This window comes from Motacilla alba, chromosome 2, assembly GCF_015832195.1.
Source record: "Motacilla alba alba isolate MOTALB_02 chromosome 2, Motacilla_alba_V1.0_pri, whole genome shotgun sequence".
Lineage (NCBI taxonomy): Eukaryota > Metazoa > Chordata > Aves > Passeriformes > Motacillidae > Motacilla > Motacilla alba.
Genome location: NC_052017.1, coordinates 47,405,216 through 47,424,689, shown reverse-complemented (window position 1 = coordinate 47,424,689; position 19,474 = coordinate 47,405,216). Strand labels below are relative to the sequence as shown.

The 19,474-nt window shown below is 39.3% G+C and overlaps 1 protein-coding gene across 1 annotated transcript; it reads right to left on the bottom strand.

Annotated features, from left to right (window-relative positions):
• Positions 1-14,521: 14,521 nt before the first annotated feature.
• LOC119697549 (probable G-protein coupled receptor 141) lies at positions 14,522-18,778 on the bottom strand. Its single transcript, XM_038128435.1, has 2 exons — positions 18,648-18,778; positions 14,522-17,261 (listed from the first exon to the last, which is right to left on the bottom strand). Exon 2 carries the CDS (start codon positions 17,238-17,240, stop codon positions 16,371-16,373), a length of 870 nt encoding a protein of 289 aa, XP_037984363.1. The 5' UTR covers positions 17,241-17,261; positions 18,648-18,778; the 3' UTR covers positions 14,522-16,370.
• Positions 18,779-19,474: the final 696 nt, after the last annotated feature.

Genomic DNA, 19,474 nt, shown 5'->3' with positions numbered 1-19,474 from the left:
TCCTATGGCAACAGCAGCAGAGAAAGTAGCATCAACCAGAGCTTGCCTGTTGCCAAACAGCCGTGGGCCTCACCAGGACCTCTGCTCCCTATCATGCTTGGCACCCTGATGGCAAGCACTTTAAAGTGGTTACAGCTGCCAGCTGAGGTTGACTTTGGCAGGCATGTGGAATGTGTGCAGGTACATGCTACCCCTGAGGCAGGAACTTTCATTGCCTGCCCCTTCTTCATGTGGGGCTTCCAGGGCTCTGCCACACTCTGACACCCACCATAGACCACATCCTTGGTCATAAGAGGCATAAACAGACTAAGACATCATAAAATAAGGAATAAAAAAAAGCCCAGTGGACGCCCACCTGTGATGTGCTGTGCTGAAGAACAGCTCCCAGGTGGAGGAGACGCAGGAAGAGATCTGCACTTTGAGAAGGATTGTGTGTAAAGGCTCTGTCAAGGGAGAGAAGCAAGCCTAATAATTTTAAAAAAAAGTTCAGGCAGGATGGTTGCAAGGCTTTGATAGTTCAGTGCACTGATTTATTTGAGTGCTGTGATGAGCTAGCCCTAGCCCTGTACCGAGTGCACCTTTGTGGGTGTGCAGCCAAAGACATGGCCTGCTGCACCCTGAACTGCAGTGATTAATCACCCTTTTCTTGTATCTCCACTTTTTTACATGGCTCTGCATACAGAGGAAACATAACTTTTGTGGCATAGAGAACTATACCAGCAGCATCTTTTGCTTACTTTTTCTTAAACGTGCCAAAAAGTTCTACTACAGTTTAATTTAAGAGGACCTGGAAACATCCAACACCAGAGTCTCATATAATGTGGTAATGATGCAAACCCTATATAGCACATTTTAAAATGGAAGATTTTTCTGTTTCACTGTCAAGCAGCATATCCTTGGTTAAAACTGGGTGAAGATTCATTATGAGACCTGTAGTGTAATATAACCATAGTACTATTCATACAGAGAAAGGTTGCATATGATATTTACGTGCATGTGTACACAAACAGAATGCAAACCCACAGGAAGGATGTCATATTGTTTTTCAACATTTGAACTTAATTCAGAAGATCACCATTGAATTTTCAGCATTTTTCAGTTATGTCATGTTCTTCCTTTCTGTTGCTGATTTTTGAGTTTTGTATTTAATTCCCTCCATCTTGTCCTTTGTTCTTTTGTTTTAGTGAAATAATTTATCCTGCAGGTTTCACTAGCATGTTCTTCAAAAGGAGTAAGGAAGTAAAATGTGTACATTTTGAAGTAGCTGCTAAAAGATTGTCTCTTGCAAATAAAAAGGATAACTTCCCAACAAATGCTACAAATCCTAGTATAGAAATAATTTTGAATTTCATAATGTAACATCAATATGCATATACCTTTAAGAACAATATCCTGGAAAACTCAGTTTCATATTTAAACTATGCACATATCACATGGCAAAAGGAATTAAAGTAATTATCTTGACCTTCTTATATAAATTAATAGAATATTTTGCAATTTATTTCATTAATTATAAATAGTGCCACTTGCAAATTTTCTTTGTGTGAATTCCATCAGCCATTTTTGGATAATCAAGATTTTCATCAACATAATTTTCAACAGATGAAGTAACTGCACCACTTAAATGAGCCTGTTATGTCTTAGGCTGAAGGGAGACGTGTTTTGATCATCTGTTGCCACAACAGCTGCCAGGGTTACCAGGGATGCCTGGAGTACCTTGTGGCAAATGAGCTGTGCAGTGTGTGAACCACAGGCACAAAGGTGACTTTTGGGGGCAGCTTTATGGGTACGGTGCTTTTTACCACTGCAAGTTCACCACAAAATTTATCTGCATCACCGTTAAAAACCTCATAAGGACATGCTTGGGAAACATATAGTTTTCTTGGTCCTGAAATGTGGTGTATAAATTCTAGAAGTGTCAGGTTGATTAAACTGCCTATGAGCTAAGCAGAGTTGCACCATCCACAGCAAGAATGCTTTTTAACCTAGAAATATAGTGATGGATAGTTTTTTCCTTCAAATGGTAGATTTCTTTTTCTTCTGTACATTCAGACCTGAGCTCCTCAAAATACTTTTAAGCCAGCTGAGAATTTATTCTGTTGAGGCTTCCCCAACACTGGCCACCCTGGCTTTGTAAGTTTTATTTCTGTGGGGAGGAAGGTGAGAAGATTTATCCTACATATGCTGTCCAGAATGTTGAAGATTTCTAAACAAAAATATGATATCATATTAAAAAAAAAAGAAATGAAATGTTTTGGCTCTTACTGGAGTAGTTCATCCTGCCCTCTCTTTGCACTTTTTTTTTTTTTTAATAAATTGTAAAAGTTGAGAACAGTAAGACAGGAGAGTTATATGATGTGGTTAATGCCAGAGTCTTGTGGTTATGAATCATTTCAGAAGTTTAAAAAAATTGATATAATTTATACCGAACTGCTTGTAAATTGTGTTAGTACCTCAGCAGAACTGGTTCCTGGACAGAAATATGAATGGTGGAGGAATGGAGCGAGGAAATGGTGACAGCTGTCAGAATGGTAGCAAGTTTGTACTAAAACCTCACACTTACTTTCTCCTACTGTTCTGGAGTGACAGACATGTAATGTCACATAAACACCCAGCAGCTATCAGTGCTTCTCCCTTCCTGCAGATTCTTTCTTTAGTAATTCTTTGCCCTTAAAATAAGAACCAACTGGAAAAAAGGACAAATAAACTGATTTTTTTTTTTTAATTTGAGAATCTAGGTGGATTCTTCAGATACACCTCAGGTATTTTGTTAAAAAATATTATTTAGTATTTAATTAACATGCACTTTGGAATAATCTCCTTCATGCTACTTTCTCTTGAAATTTTTTGTTCTGTGATGCTTTCCTCTTTTCCTCTGTCATATTGACATTTTCCTACAAGAGTAGGAATTTTTTTATTATAACAATTAAGAAAACAATTGTCCATTACTTATTTAATTTTATTTTATAAAACCAGACTGCCTGCAAGTTGCCAATAAACTGTGGTGTTGATATTTCCTGCTACTCTGTCTATTTTCAGAACTGGTAGATTTTATATTGAAGTAATTTTGGGGTTATTTTTTTGGGGGGGGGCACGGGAGGGGTGATTTTTTTTGTTTGTTTGTTTTTTTGAGATTCACTTTTATAATTATCTCAATTTCTGAATCTATTAAACTGAGTGAGATGTCCTGAGCTTATTCTCCAGAGCTGAGTGCATCATGGAAACCTGTACTGGCAGCAGAAAACCAGCAAGTGGCATTAACTGCACTGGAAGAGACTGGGAAGGGATGAGTGGAGAGGCAGCAGCTCTGGCAACTGGAAATGAGCATCCCTCAAAAACACACAGGTCGTGAGTAATGGTGCAACAACAGTTTGATATTACCTGTGGATGCAATTCCCTTCTACAACAAATTTGAAATTACCCTTAAAACAAAAGCCACCAGGGGTAAAAATTTAGGTGTCTCAATAGTAAGGCTTGAGGAAATTATTATCCTTTTCTGTTTGCTAAGGGAATCTCTCTCTGCATATATGTATTGTTCAGATGATAGGACAGTGATTTTGAGAGTAAATATAAAGCCAAAGTAAAATAATGAAGTGTGCCTACCCTGTAAACCCATACATTTCTCATCCTTCCTTTTTCTGTCATAGAAGAAACTTCTTTATAAATGTTGTTTAAAAAGGTGCCACAGAGTGGCAGTCTCTTTGTTTTTGTGGAGGAAATGTTTCTTCCTTTCTCCCTTTTATTCACAGTCTGTGGTAAGTAAAATTTCGCTTTTCTCACTTTCTGGTGCTCTTTGTCTTTTGAGTTTGGATTGTATTTTTATCATCCTTTTATATCTTTCAGGTTCTAGAATCCATGCTGCCTTAGTGGATTTCAAGCCGGGTAGTTTTGATTCATGTATACCTAGTTTTGTCTTCTGAAGTTTTCTTTTGGTCAAAGTTCAGTTATAACTGAAAGAAGGGTTTGCTTTTTTTTTTTTTTTTTTAATTGATCTATAGCCCATGTTTAACTATAGGTTCTGGCTTGCCTTTAAATATTTATTTGTGACTCATCCAAATGCTTATTGTACTAGTAACTTCATTCTTCTTAACCAGGCTTTCTGTCATCAATCATGCTGCCTGTTCAGCCAGAAGAGAAAAATGCAAAGAATGATAATATTACGGTAGCACTGATGTGCATTTCCAGAGCTTTAATAGGATAAGTGTCAGCACTGATGCACTTCAACATCATCCACGGCAGCAATACTGAGAAGCAAAAGAGGAAGACAGCCAAGCTGGTTGACATTTATGTATGTCTCTTATGCATGATCAAATTAGCATTTGCTCCCAATTGAAAGCAAAAGTATATAAAGGAGGATTATGTGAAGTGAAGATTACTGCTCTAAACACAGCACTTACTAATGTAGAGCTATGAATGGAGGACTACCTTTCTATGAGAAAGGACAGAAAGACTGACGCAGACATGAAAATTCATTGTGTAGCTTTCTAGCTGACTAACTAACCATTCGGAAGGAGAGATGGGGAGGGGAAAAATAAATTCTTAAAGCATCTCAATGAAGCAACAAAATTACAACTCATCTCAGACTCACATCTCCTTGGTTTTGCTGACTACTTTTATTTTTAAATATAGTGACTGATTTCAAGCGTATCCTGACTATACCTGCAACTTGATTGCTGTGATTAGTGATCAATATTGAGGAACTTGAGACCAAATTCCATCTCTTCGCTAGCTTCAGTGTTATGTGAAAAATCTAATTTATGAATTTTGCATAGCTCCTTTCAAAGACCTCAGGATTTATCAGGATTGTAGTGTCCACTGTAGCTCTCTTACTGTGAACAACTCTAAAAGAATATTTAAAAAGTATAATGAGGCCATAAATAGCAATTTGTAAAGCACTGGAAATTAGGCCAGTTAGGCAATTTACAATAATTTTTAATGTGAAGGACAGAAGGCTTGAGTGTTTGATCTGGGAGTGTCAGAGGGGTGGCCTCTCAGTTTGATTCTTTAAAGTCAAGAATGGATGGAGATCGGGTGGGGTCCAGAAGTACGGCAGAATAAGGCAAATGTCTGGACTCTCTCAGTGGTGGTAATGACAGATTAGTGAGTTCAGATGTTAATTCTCCTATTTATCTGAAACACCTATTTTTGAGAGGGCTAGACTGCCTGCTGAAAGTACCCAGCTCTTCAAGATAACTGGCTCAAGCTACACAGATATCTTTTGGGTGGCCACACCAGCAGTGAGTGACTTTGTGACGAACGGGAAGTTTAAACAGTGAAAAAACAGGGAGAGATAACACCAACCACAGAGTGATTCATTACAGCTTAATGGAAAAAAGATTTTTTTTCAACCTTTTCTAATCTTTTTTAAAAACACTCTGTTAAATGTTATGCACTAGTGATCTTTTCAAAGCGTACTTTCTGACTAGTAGATTAGTTGACATAATTGGTTTATGGTCACTCCACTGGTATGAGGGATCTTCTCTATTGTGGGTGGAATTTTTTGTGGTGTCTGTGAGGGGTAATGAAATATAATCTGCTCAGAGGCCAGCTCAGCTCATGGTGAAGAACCTAACAGCCCCTCTTTAAAACCAAAATGTTGGAAGCATTGAAACTACACAGGCAAGTTTGAGAATGTTACTTGGTGGTTAGGCTACGGCTGAGGAAGAAACACATTTGAAAGCTTGTAAGATGCTTTCTGGGAAGCTGACAAGTGGGCAGATACAACAGAGCATGGTGAAGAGAGGGAAGACAGTTCTGATTAGCAATTTCACTTAGGTTTTTCATGGCACCAAACCAAAAAAAAAATTACGATACCACTTTGTACCACAGTTCTGTTAAACAAGTTTGTAAAATAATTATGTCAACAAGGCTTCTAATGGTGTCACATTTTGAGTATCTAACATAAATGTTTATGATATCAAACATACAAAGCAGTAGTTGGAAAACATGTCTGAGTGACTTGAGTTAATAATTGCATTGTTTCAAAATTTCATAGTATGGTGCTCTCCATGTTGTCATAGCTATTGCCTATGCACATACAACATTCTGCACAATAAAAACTGTGTGCCACTTAGCATGACAAAGCTGAAGACTTTTTTTTCTTTGTGACATTGCAGGAAAAACTACTTAATAAAACAGAAGTCAAGTCAAAAGAAAGAAATAATCATGTGGCTAGGTTCCCAGTTGCTGCACTGCTTGGTACCTTTTTAATTAAAAAAGAAGTGCCATTAGGTACTTTTGAAGAAAGAAAGGCAGCTGCATGCTGGACTACAGATAAATCCAGAAATGTTACACGCACCCTGCTGCAGATTTGCTGCAGGGCAACAGATATTTTTTCACCTATGAAATTAATGTGCTGTGGGATCTTGTGCTAGCTTTCATCATCATCAGTGGATCAGACTGTTAGCATCACTTCTGCATTACTTCCAGCAAAGTTTATATTGACAGAAATGAAATGTTTTAAAATACAGCTGTGAACTTCTAATTTCCATCAATATTACCAAACTGCTCACATTTTTCTTAGACAAACTGTGAGGATCTCTTGCCTTTTCCAGTCCCAGGGTATCAATATTATAACAAACAGCCTCGAAAATTCTGACATCTCTTGTGGTCACCACTGCCAGTTGGTTCAATGCACAGTCACCTGGGTCTGATGCAAACCCTCTCTTGCTTGGCACACGGAGATTATATCAGTCCAAAGCAAGAAGCTCACCTACAGAATGTGCTTTTGGAGGTGGTTGTTGATTTGGTCTGGTGATATAATCTACACTACATTAGGATGTCCAAGAATGTTGCCAAGGATGCACAGCAATGCCAGTTATCCTGACCACTGTGACTTCTTTCACTGTAATAAGAAAATAACCAACCATCACTGCCACAAGTTCATAGCTGCAGGCTGCTCCATATGAAAACATGAAGCTAAAGTCAAAGACTGACATGGCTACTGTGTGAAACTCTGACATTTCAGTTCCTAGTGAGAATTTAATGGTAGATATTTCTCTGTAGCTTTCAGAAAATTCTGAAATAATTCTTTTTTTTTTGTGATGAAAATTGGGATTTTGTTCTTGCCAGTAGACTGTATCAATGTCTCAGTGATTTAAGTGCTGTTAATACTTTGTGCCATTTAGTCTCTGCTGGCACCAGCACTCTTACTATGCAGACCTGCTGATCACTTCCTTCCTGATGCGGAGGACACGAGGACCAATACACCCAGCTTGCATCTGTGTTGTAGACATAGTGAAAAACAGACTTGAAAAATGTCTGCCTTCCCTGAATATTCAGTGGGAGTGGTTGGTGTATTAGCACACCATGGGTAAATCTCCAAACTCAGTACAGGCACCAGGCAAGTGATTTACTGACATCTCTTGCCATATTTCTCTCCAGATATATGTATAATTTCTGAGACACACACCTTCATATGTCAAGAATCTCTGGTGGGTCCTGGAATTTTGATGGACAGGAAGAGGAGATCTAAACATTAAACAGGAAAAACTAAGCACATCAGAATAGGGGATGGATCATTCCTTGTCACTTCTTCCCATTGCTGGAACAGAACAATCATGCAGCTAGAACTGCTTGGGCTTTGGTTCATACTGAGCCAGCCTAGAGCTGTGCAAGGCAGAGCACTGTGATAGCAGTGCTGCACACATCCATACCTAATAGAGTTCGTCTTCCTCAATATCATTTGGAAAAAAACTACTCTCGTAATGCTGTTACACAACACAAGAGAGTTTGGCAAGAGAAGAGGAGGAGTTCCCTGCAGCTCTGATGGATGGGGATAAGTGAAATTAAAGAAGTCTCCACTTTTAATTCCTTTAAGAGTCCTGAAAATTATTTTTCTGTGCAATTTCATGGTGCCCACTGGTTTATCTGAGGACATGTAGTAGCATAGCCCCTTTAAGAGCAATAAATCAGAGTGGAAGGATGTTTTCATGGTATTGTGATGTGGCACACTTACACTTCAGTTTCAAGGTTAATGAGTTCTTTTCTCTGAAAGCTAATACAGATTTCAGAAGGCATTCCCCAGAGCAGCTAACGTGGAGTCTTAATGATTGTCAGACTGGGTGCTTGCATCACTGTCAGGTCTATTTGAGATATTCTGCCAGTGCTTCTTCTAAATCTTCGTAGAAAGGGTTTCTCAGGCTCCCACAGGGATTAAGAGTATATTTCTACTTCTTGAAGTCTTACCATATTTTTTTATATGCCTTCACATATTTTTCTGACTGGCTAGAATCCATCTCATTTATTACTCCAAAAGTGTGCTTTGTTGGTTCTGCTAGCTGCTTATACATCCATATTCCTACTGCCCTCCCTCCCAGGAACACATGCCCAGCTATGTTCCACTGGCCAGCTGGCAGCACCTCGTGAAATGCTCCTACTGCAAGGATATTGCTCACCAGAAAACAAAGGCAGGGGCTTATCCTTAGCAGGAAGGAACGGGGAATATTTTATTATGGTTTTACAGGTGGAGCCAATGATCCAAAATTTGCTGGATTGCAGCTGTGTGTAGATTTTATAAGTAGGATGCCCTGTGGACTCTCTTCTAACTTAAAAACTCAGCAAAACACACCAAGCTCTAGCTTACCTAGCTATGTGGCAGAAGAGTGTTTCTAAAGTCCAAAGATCGTGGCTTTACAGCCTGATGACTGGCACAACCAGTACCTATTAGGTGCTTGAATCAGACCACCTCCTTACTCCTCCCTGGCTCCTCAAGTTGTTCCTGCACCACAATCCCCCCGAGGCGGAGGTATCCCAGGCACAGGACTGTGCTCCACATCTGGATTACAGTGATGCTGCTGGGGTGGAAGTGCTTCCATGCCATCTCAGCTGTAGCCTTATCTGGAGGCAACTGCTCAGGGAAACATCAGCACATGGAGACTGTTCAGTGTCTATTACCTGCTGGCAGAAAACCTGGGATGCTTTGATCAGATCCCTGCTGGCTCAGGGAGTGTGGGTGTGCAGGAACAAAGGTGAGCTGACAGCTTTTTCCCAGGAGCAATTTCATGAGGAGCTCACCACTGCAGAAGTAGGTGTAGAGAATGTATTGCTTTCTTATTAGATTATTATTCCGTCTGATCAGACAAGATCTGATTAAAAAGATTTTATTCCATCTGATAATGAGAGGAGAGCATTCCTTTTTAATTGAATTCCTTTTCAAGCTCTGTGAGTGTTCATAGGAGAAAAATTCTAGAAGAAAACGAATGGAATTTGTTATCCTTATACTTAAAAATAGAGATATTCTGATTTCAGTGGTGATTTCAGAGGGCAATCCCACTCCTGCAAGGGCAATCCATGATTTTGTTCTACCAAGACTCTCCTAAAAATGTCTTTAATATGTCCCTCGCATTTCATCTTTCAGCCACCTCTGTTTGTCAGGTAGCAATTGTTGTCTATTTTTGGTCCCTCAAATTTTGTTAGCATACTTCAGAGACACATTTTAAGCTGCTTCTTTTCTTTTTTTTCTTTTTTTTTGGCTTTTTATCTATTTCTCTCTTGCTCTCTCTTAACTTCTTCATAATTTTAAATAATAAACAAGTAGATAGCTATGAGTTACACTATTCCTTCCTTTCCCATTCTCCCTTTCATTGTTTCACCTTGAATTTTAATGGCCTAACTTTTAAAACTGAACTGTTTCTCTTCTGTAAAACCTAAGATTTTGTTGTTTTTGTTGTCTCAATTTTTCAGACTTCTAATAGTTCCTTCCTCTATGTGATTCTAATCTTGCTCTAATGCTTCACATGGAGATATTGCTGTTATTTTGTAAATTATTCTCATATTTATTCCTCCTATCAGAGGGATCCACCATCAAGACTGTTCAGCTATTTCAACCAAAAACCCCTATTTGGCACAAAGATTGTCTTGTGAGTCAGAGGGCAATGTCCAATTCCATGTATACAATATGGATTTAAGAACAAAGCTTTTGAGTTGAGATGGTTGAATGGTAGGAACCTTCTTAAACTGCAGATGACACATCTGTGGGCAGACACCAGGTTGAGTAAGAGCTTTTGTTAATCAAATAAGCTTTAAAGCTGTATAAATCTGAAAAGTGATTGTAATCACACTGTAACTTTGGTTTAAGGCAATGGTTCTCAAACTTTATACTCTCCAGCTTCCTCCTGCCAGAACTTGGTTGGCGACAAATCAAATAAGCCAAGCATTAGGGTAATCAGTAACAGGCTCGCTCAAGTCTAGAAACCAGGAAAAAATCACACTGAACTTTCTGGTGCTCAGTAAGTTAGTTTTCCCACCCAGAAACAAAAAAAAAAAACAAAAACAAAAACAGTATTTCACCAAACAGATGAGAAGGAAAGGAAAACACACAATGAAAAGATGAACAATGTGCCATATGATACCAAACCACTAATCTTTAAAGGGGATAAGACCTACTTTCAAAGGGCTCTTCATTCAGGTATTCTGAAGAAAAACATGCTAAATCCATGTTTTCAGTGGGGATAGGTTTAATTTCCTTCTTAGTAGCTAATGCAGTGCTTTGTTTTGAATTTAGGATGAAAATAATGATAACACACTGTTGTTTTGGGTGTTGCTGAGTAGTGCTTACCCTAAGTCAAGGACTGCTTAGTGTCTCATTCTCTGCCAGGTGCACAAGAAGATGTGAGGGAGCGTGGCCAGGACAGCTGGCCTGAACTGGCCAAAGGGACATTCCACAGCACAGACAACCATACTCAGTATGTACATAAACCGGAGAGAGCTGGCTGGAAGCCCTCTGATTGCTGCTGGGGGACAGGCTGGGCACTGATCAGCAGGTGGTGAGCAATTTTGTTGTGCATCACTTGTTTTTCTTGGGTTTTATCTCTCTCTCTCTCTCCCCTTTTCATCAAAATTATTATTTTTATAATCATATTTAGTATTATTATTAACATTATTATATTTTACTTTAATTATTAAACTGTGTTTATCCCAACCCACCAAAGTTTTGCCTTTTTTCTAATTCACCTCCCCATCCCACGAGGAGAGAAGGGGAGGAAGGTGAGTAAGCAGCTGTGTGGTACTCGGTTGCCAGCTGGGGCTAAACTACACACACACACACACACAGAGTAAGTCATTAGATATGATCATCTGTTATAAAGCAAAAAGTGGAACATAGGTGGCACAGATATATTTCCTTCATCTGCCTAAAATTTTAAAAGGTTATAACTAGTCCATTAGTAACTTCTGCTGATGTTACTCTTCTCAGGGAGTTAGCGGGTAAAATATATGAGGAAGGGGGAAATTTGAGATGAAAAAGACTGGCAGTTTTCACATGCCATTTGTCTGAAAATTTATTTCTCCTTTGAAAGGTTCTGTGGGCTAGGGGGAAAGAAAAGTATCTTCTTACAGATAGGAATGTTTTTAGTGTGACTGTAGAAAGTAGCAGTAGCTAAAGCAGGGAAGTTCCTGGTGACTTGCACAGCCTCGTTTATGGGACAGGCGTCATCAGCCTGTGCCCTGACATTTAGTGCTTTCACAGGAGAGTCAGGACACTGAAAGAGACACCAGGAGCAGGAGATAAGCCCATGAGTCATCTTGGTGTTCCTCATTGAGGAAAAGCCTCTTTCCAAATTTGTTTCTTCATTTGCTCCATCCAGGATACACGAGCAGTCACCTGCTTAGGTTAAGTTTTGGAAAGGGGGCTGGAATGATAATGCAAATGGAAAAACAAAATGTGGAGCTTGTGAAAAGTCCCCTTCCAGCTTTTTTTTCCAGTAGGAAGATTTTTCACCCACTGGCTTCCATATTGCAACATTTCAAAGGGGGTTTCCACAGACAGAGGATATGGAAGTGAGAGAGGAAGAATTTCTACAGGAAGTGGATTTATTAAAAAATATGTCTGAAGCATTTTTTATCACATCTTTGAGTAAATTGTGGTGTGTAAGATACATCACTGGGTTTGACACTTCTGCCAAGCAGAGTATGAAAATAAGATAGCATGTATTTTATGGTGTTTTTAATATCATAGAAAGGTTCTACCTTTTTATAGTTTTTTTTTTGTTGTTGTTGTTGTTGTTGTTGCTCAATAGATTAATGCAATTTATTTCCATGGAGTTTTAGAACTTACAAGGTGTTCTATGCAGCAGTATGCAGTGTATTAGGAAGCACAGATCAGTCTTTCCAAATATTTGTGAGAATTCATGGATGAAAGAATCATCATGCAAGTCAATGTCTTTTAGTCTATCTCCTGCAGCCTTCCTTCCTCTGACACATTCATCATCTCTGTCCTTGCCTTCCAGGACATAAAAGCAGACAGCTGTTGCTAGCACTACTCTTTTGCTAACATTGAGGCACTGAGAACCCTCATCATGTCTTTCCTTGTCAGAAAGAAAATTACTTCCTCTGGAGCCCAGACTTCCCCTCTTCTTCTGTGTGCAAATCTGCTCGTGTGTTTCTATGTGTACCTCGGTGCTCCTGTGTGGTTTTCCATAAATGATTGTATACATCTCCTTGAAGCAGAAGAGCTCCTGCAGGCAGGGATGCAGTCTCAGTCCCAAGAGAGTCAGAAGCTGCAACTCTTTCATCAAGTACAAGATCAGCATCCTCTTCCTGAGCGATGGCTCTTGTTCTCTGATTGTCAGTCTAATCAGAAAATTGTTGGCTGATGGACAAGATGTTTCTGTACAATTTCTGTGACCCGCTTTGTGTGACAACATATGGTCTTGGCTTATCATGGATTTAGTATGTGGCTCCTCATTGGCAGCTGAAAACAGTGAAGTAAAGAGGGCATGAAGAAATTGTTGGGGTTTTTTTGGTGGTCTTTTGTAGGTTTGTTTTTTTTAAAAGTTATTGTTTTCATGATTTCTCTGGGTTGAGTTTTTTCTGGTATTAATTCTCTGTGCAACAAACATTGCAAAAAGTGCTGCCCTCCTGTAGCTTTTCTGCAATGTTTTCGCCCATGTGCTTATGGATAAAGCAATTTTCAATTTCTTTCTTAATTTTAACCCACATGTAGTTCTGCTCTGTATGCCAAATAGCTACTCCGTGGCTCATGGTGGCACTCAAAGCTCCTCATTGGAATGTATGTGACAAAAGTCAAGGACTGTACTGTGTTTTTCTGTTTAGGGTTGACACAGATTAAAAAAAAAAAAAAGAGAGAGATAGTTATGACAGTATCTGTTAGTAGGAAGGGTGTCATTACTTGAGGGAAGAAGAAGCAATAAAAGGGGAGTGGGAGTGTGCCTTTGTTTCCTCCTAATGCATCTGTTCCTTCTTCTTGTTTGCAGAGGGGCATGTCAATCTGACAATGCCATCAATGCTCTGTGAGAACAAATTAATCAAAAGGAAGCTATGAATTAAAAGTAAAGATGTTTCTTGTGCATCACCCTCTGCACTGTTGAGAAGGATATGATCAAGTTAGGTGAGAACAGGCCACCTGTAGCAGCGGTGTAGCTGCGACAGCAGTGAGCACAGTCCTTTGTGTGGTAAGAACCACCTATAGCTTTCCATCAAACTAACTCAGGAAGTTGGGGATACAAATGGAATTTTGCTTTTGGTCTGTTTGCCTGCTCTGTTTATGCAGAACTTCATGCAGAGAACAACAACGGAGGATACGCTTAGCAGTTTGAAATTCTTTGCTCCAGAATGTCTGAGGATTTTCCCAGTCTTCATTGGATAACATTAAAAATGAATGGGGTGACTAAATGGCTTACAATTTTACATGATCCTTTGATGTGAAAGCAATTATTAATGTCTATAATTATCTCTAGAATTATTTGGGTCCTGCAAACGGCATTAAAATCAACATTTTTAACTGTTTTCCAGGGGATGTCATTATATAATTCATAGTAAGGAATAGTACCCTACAATCTGAGCTCAATATTATTGTCCTTGCAGAATTTATTTCTCAGACCATCCTTCTGAAGAGTGATCATTTTTTATTTTAACCTGTTTTTAAAGTGCATTTAAAGATCTCAGCAGGGGACTGGGTATTGAATAGAGCTTCTCTCCATTACTTTAATGTGAGTCTTTGATGTAGCAACACTGAGATCAATGCCTAATCCATTATCCTCTGAATTAGGATAGCCCCACAGCCTACCCACTGTGGGGCAGAGTGGGAACGAGAGAAAGCCTTGGCGCTGTGCAAGTTCACTCCATCCCACCCAGAGTTGGTGCTGGTGCATGCAGCCCCATGGCACCCAGGCAGGGCAAGCAGAGCAGGCCCAGTGCCAGCCAGCAGCCAGTGGCTACCAGATGGCTGTGATGGGCAACACAGCTTCAGCATCACACCAGAAAGTCAAGTCAGTGGGCCAGGGTCATTTCAGCAAGGTAAAAAATGTCAGGCAATACACAGGCAAGGCTATCAAGACATGATTGGTTGAATGGCTGAGGACATGCATGTAATTTTCCTTTTTCTCCCCCACAGCTGCATGTCATTATGGTGGACAGATAGATCACCAGCAGACTCACCAGCAAGGTCAGAAGACTCTGATCTTTACCAGGCAGGTCACCTTGGGAACATTGGTCAGTGAGAACAGGCAGCCACGCAGGACATTTCTTCAAGGAACAATTTTTTTATTTAGCCCCAGGAGTACAGTAAGGGAAAAACAGTGTACTTGTTACACCACCTGCAACTTTTCCAGTTTTTCTAAAGGCTTTGGTAGATCCAACTTTAAAATCTCTCCCTTTCTACTTCATCTCTGTGATACTAAACTCTAGGTCTACCTGCTGCCTTTGAAAATCATGGGCTGATCAAACTATTTTTTTTGAATAGGAGTGGGCATGGTAACTCCAGAGGAAGCCATCAGACCAGGATTTTCAGATTTTAGGACTTGCTGCTGGACCCTGGACACCTTAACTTTTTGAAAGAGGCAGAAAGGAACCTGAAACCGTAGGAGTTTTCAACAAAGTTTTTTTATGGAAATGTAAAGGTAAAAACATTCATTCAGGATTGACAGAGTAGGTGTTAAGTTTTTTCATTCAAAGAAATATCATCAATCTGAGGTATTAGTAGCATTACTTTGTAAGTGTACTTTATTATCCTCCCAAATCAAGCTTTAATCTGTTTGAATCCAGGGATCTTAGCACTTTCTGTAGCAAAGATTGCCAGACTAAACATTATGGGAACTTATAGGGCTGTGAAGGAGGAAGTGTAGCCTTGTGTGACTCCTAGGAGTCTGAAGGGGGGGAGAAATCTGGCCTCAAGCTGCTGGGATGCAGCAAATGGCTGTGGGGCCTTCAACAGAGGGGTTAGAGACCTTCTGCACTGAGCAGAGCAGGAAGAATGAATCATTAAAAAGAACTTTTAAATCATGAAGATAAAACAGAGATTCCCAAAACAGATGTGATTCCCACAGAATATAATCTATCTAATGGAGAAAAGATATACTTCAGAACAAGTTTGTATACACATACACAAGCATATGCAGAACTGATTAAGCACTGTTCAGTAAGTTTGTTTTGGTTCTGTTCTGTTATGTGCGTAAATGGAAAAAATACGGCATCTGATAACAAAATCAACAGACAACTGAAAGTGACTGGACATCAAAGGTTTTTGAAGGCTAATAAAGTCTTTCCCTGTCCTGGAGAGGGTCTGATCCTTCCCCTCAACTGAATTCCAGATCCAGTTATGGAAGAACAGCAACTTTTTTGGCTACAACGGATCTAAGAGATAACAGATCCAGTCCTAATGGGAGAGTGACATAAGGCAGAAGTTTTGAATCCTGTTCTGCTCTCATTCACTCTAAATACATAATTATCACAATTCAGAGCTCCTTTTGGATTTGGAATGGCACAAGTAAAGATGAAGTTGTGATAATGATTAGCTTTCACATAATTTAATTTAATATATACTTTGTATAAATTACACAAAGGAAGGCTGGACCAGATGACCCACTGTGGTCTCTTCCAATCTGACCCACTCTATGATTCTGTGAATGCTTCTCATTTGAGTAGAGTTTATGTCCTTGCTATCTAAAATCACTAGTACAAATATCCTGTAAAAGAATTTCTTTTTTCCAGTTCTTCCCTTCAGTATCATAATTGCCAGAAGAAGATAGACCTTCAGAGGAGAGTACTTATTGGCCACAATGGATTGTGGTTACTGAGACACTTTGAGGAAAAAAAAACAAAGGAATGGATACTTGTGCTGTAATTGCTAGAGAAGGACAGCTAAGGAAAATCTTAATGAAGCTTCAGGGCATGACTCTTAGGTCAAGACTAGAGTAAGACTCAAGTGTGTCTACATTCCAGAGAGAATATAAAAAAGAGTAGCTTGTGAAAGAGGAATCTTACTGGCCTGCAAAAGCCAAACAATGCTGCAGACCATGAGGCATGCCATAAACTCACCAGTCTTCCTAGCTCAAGAAAATCCCATCACAGTTTTATTTCTCTCAAAAGCCGGTATTGACACACTGCAGCTGGACTTCCTGGTAGCTCACAGTTCAGTGTGCTATTCCTGCTATGAAGCACAACATATCCAGGCAGCACATTGTTGTTAAAGCTAAAAAAACCTCATTGTATAGGAGTAGTTTATGATCTTTGTCAAGGTCGTAGTTTTGGATGTAATATACTCTGAATACATGATGAGGCATAAAGCAGACTAATGTTACCAAGATGAAGAAGAAACTCTTTGCCTGAGCCCTGAATTCCACGTGAGAGTTAATGTCAGGCCAGTATTTCATGGCTACTCTGTAGATCACAGTCAGCTGGATTCCGGTGAGCACAGCACACGCTGCCACCAAAATCCCAACCAGGCAGTAGTTTGCGATCACCATGTGAGCCTCCTGCAGCTCCCTGTGGAACTGGAAACACTCGCAGGGCCGGTATGTCTTCGAGGTGCCATAGTAGGAGAGGAGAACAGGCGTGACCACCAGCGCTCCCAGCAGCCAGACAGCCCCCGCCCAGGTGGCCGTGTAGCACTTCCGAAACTCCAGGCGCAGGAGGCGCGCTATGATGATGGCCACGTAAAAGGCGAAGGTGGCGTACATGTGCAGGTAGATGATGGCGCTTGCCAGCCTGCAGGCGAACCTCCCGAATTTCCACTCCCCCAAAATGTAGTAGCTGAGGCGGAAGGGGATGCTGAGGAGCATGAAGCTGTGCAGCACCAGGAGGCTGATGATCATGATGGTCATCACAGACTGTGATCTCCTTTGAAACAACTGCTGGGACATCATGATGACCCCGAGGGTGCCGCCAGCCAGGTTGATGATGTACAGGAATATCAGAACAGCATGGAGTTTTTCTGAGGAGTCCAGCACTGTGTCATTGGAGGAATGGTTCTTTTGGGTTATGCAGCTGTTAACCATCCTCATAAGCTCCTCTTTTGAAGATTACTGAAAAGGAAAAATAGGAGTGAAACATTTTTCTTTGTTATTTCCTTTTTTGTTAACTGGAATATCACAGATTCCTAAGGAGACACTACTGAATTGCGTCTGAAATTATGTTATACCATGTAGTTTACAGCCTTATAACTGTTGTGATCCTGCATATGACAGTAATAACCCATGCCTCTCAGGGTTTAAACTACATTTTACATAATCATGAATGAGATTTTGATTTACTAAACTGCATTCTAGGATTTTTTTAAAAATTATTTGCTTCTAGATTCAGCAATTTGTAATAACAAAGACACTGTTTGTTTGTAAATTGTGCGAGTTTTATCTGCGCTCATATTATAAAGCTTAAATTGAAGGTGGGGAAATACTGAGATATGAAGATGTCATACCTATCATGTGTGGATACTCTGTGATAACACTTGATCCATCTTTTTAGCATCTTGCTGGATGGGTACAAAATACACATAGGTAGCAACAATTTGTTTCTAGATACACGGAGCAAATTGAAAATAAAGGTTTGCAGATGAAAATTCAATTTCTTCTTGCTTCATCTGCAAGTATTTTTTGCTACAGAATTTTACCTGAGCTACTCTACTATGAAAAGTGATGAAAAGATGAAAATTAATTTGGGAATGGTCTTCTGAAAGATATAATTATTTTGGCACTTGTTGAAGATAGCCACATACAGCTGCATCCTTATCTAGACTTAAGTTAAAATGCAGACTTGTATATAGATTTCTGTACAAATATACAGGGATATCTCATGGTGTAGATAGATACTTTGCTAATGAAATTAGCCTTACCTTAGATAGAGTTTTGAAAGAACTAAGTAAGAGCTAAAAAATTATCTCTTAAATAAAGCAGCGTCTTCTCTGTCTGATTCCTTTGGAGTTTGAAATCAGTAAACTTGTTTTAATTGGCAGTTCTTAATTCTTTGCAGTTTCTTAATTCTTAAATTGGCAGTTTCCTAATTCTCATCTGTAAAATGATAGACTGCAACTGCAAAACATTTTCAGAGAAACTTCTTATTTATGAAGCATCAGGCAAAACATCTTTAGAAAGCCAAGATCAATATAAACCTTTCTGTTCACCTGCTTTTAAAATTCATGACCTTTAAGTGTTTGAATGCTTGAAATTGTTTACCTGACTAATATTCCCAAGAAAAGCACAAGAAATTTCCCAGAAACTTTGTTACAACAAAAGTTTTACTAACCAACTCATTTCCCAATGTATATTGTTAATATTTCAAATTGGCTTTGAAAATGTACAAGTTTTAGTTGTTCTAGACAGCATAATTACAGTTTAATTACAGCACTTTATATCCCTTTGAAATAGATTATGATTTTTTTTGCTATTAATAGCAATAAAATATTTAAATTTTACCTTATAATATCTTCTTTTTGTGACTCCACCCTGAAATGTGTCATTTCATGCAGCTGTAGCATATGGCATACATAAGCAAAGTAAAAAAGACAGCCTTTGACCTGTTTGACCAAGAAGGACTGAGAGTTTTCTCAGCCCACACACAGGAAGGAACAAGCCTTCCTTTTGCTCCTCTGTGATAGCAATCTCATATGTGCGACGTCTAATGCTCTTTTCATCATGCAGGCAGAACCACAGAAAAGTTGCTGACCTGCCAGAGACTATCATTGTGCTGGGACATGTAGAACAGATCAAGTCAGGACTTCCTCTGAACACAATTTGGTTAGTCCTAAAGCTCAGGCAGGCAGTGATTCCCTGAGCCATACAACTACCACAAGGTACCAGGTTTTGCTGCTAAACAAGGGAGAAGTGCCACTGATCAAGTAAAGAATGAGCATAGGATTTTTTCCTTACACATCCACTTTCCCCCTGAACTTGCTTTGTGTTTAATAATTAAGCTAAATGTTGCAGAATAACAAAGTGTTTAGCAGAGGTAACAGAGGATTTCACTCTAACATGTTATTAGACTGTCAAGAATTCAGAGGTGATTTCTCACTGTTTAAATATTATATATTAAACAAGCTGTAGGCATGTATGAAAAGCAACTTAAGAGTTAATGCTGTTAAAATAAAGACATAGAGAAGCCAATGGGCCTTGAAAATTATTCCTGAACCAAAGGCATGTATGCAGACTCCAAAACATATCATTAGTACATGGCAGCTCACTAAAAAGAGGAAGACTTTGAGTCACATCTCTTTAGAGACATTAAAAAGCATATTCTTGACAAA

What these genes read in the sequence shown, in the direction of transcription:
- LOC119697549 (XM_038128435.1), bottom strand. Translation starts at nt 17,240, where the DNA reads ATGAGGATGGTTAACAGCTGCATAACCCAAAAGAACCATTCCTCCAAT.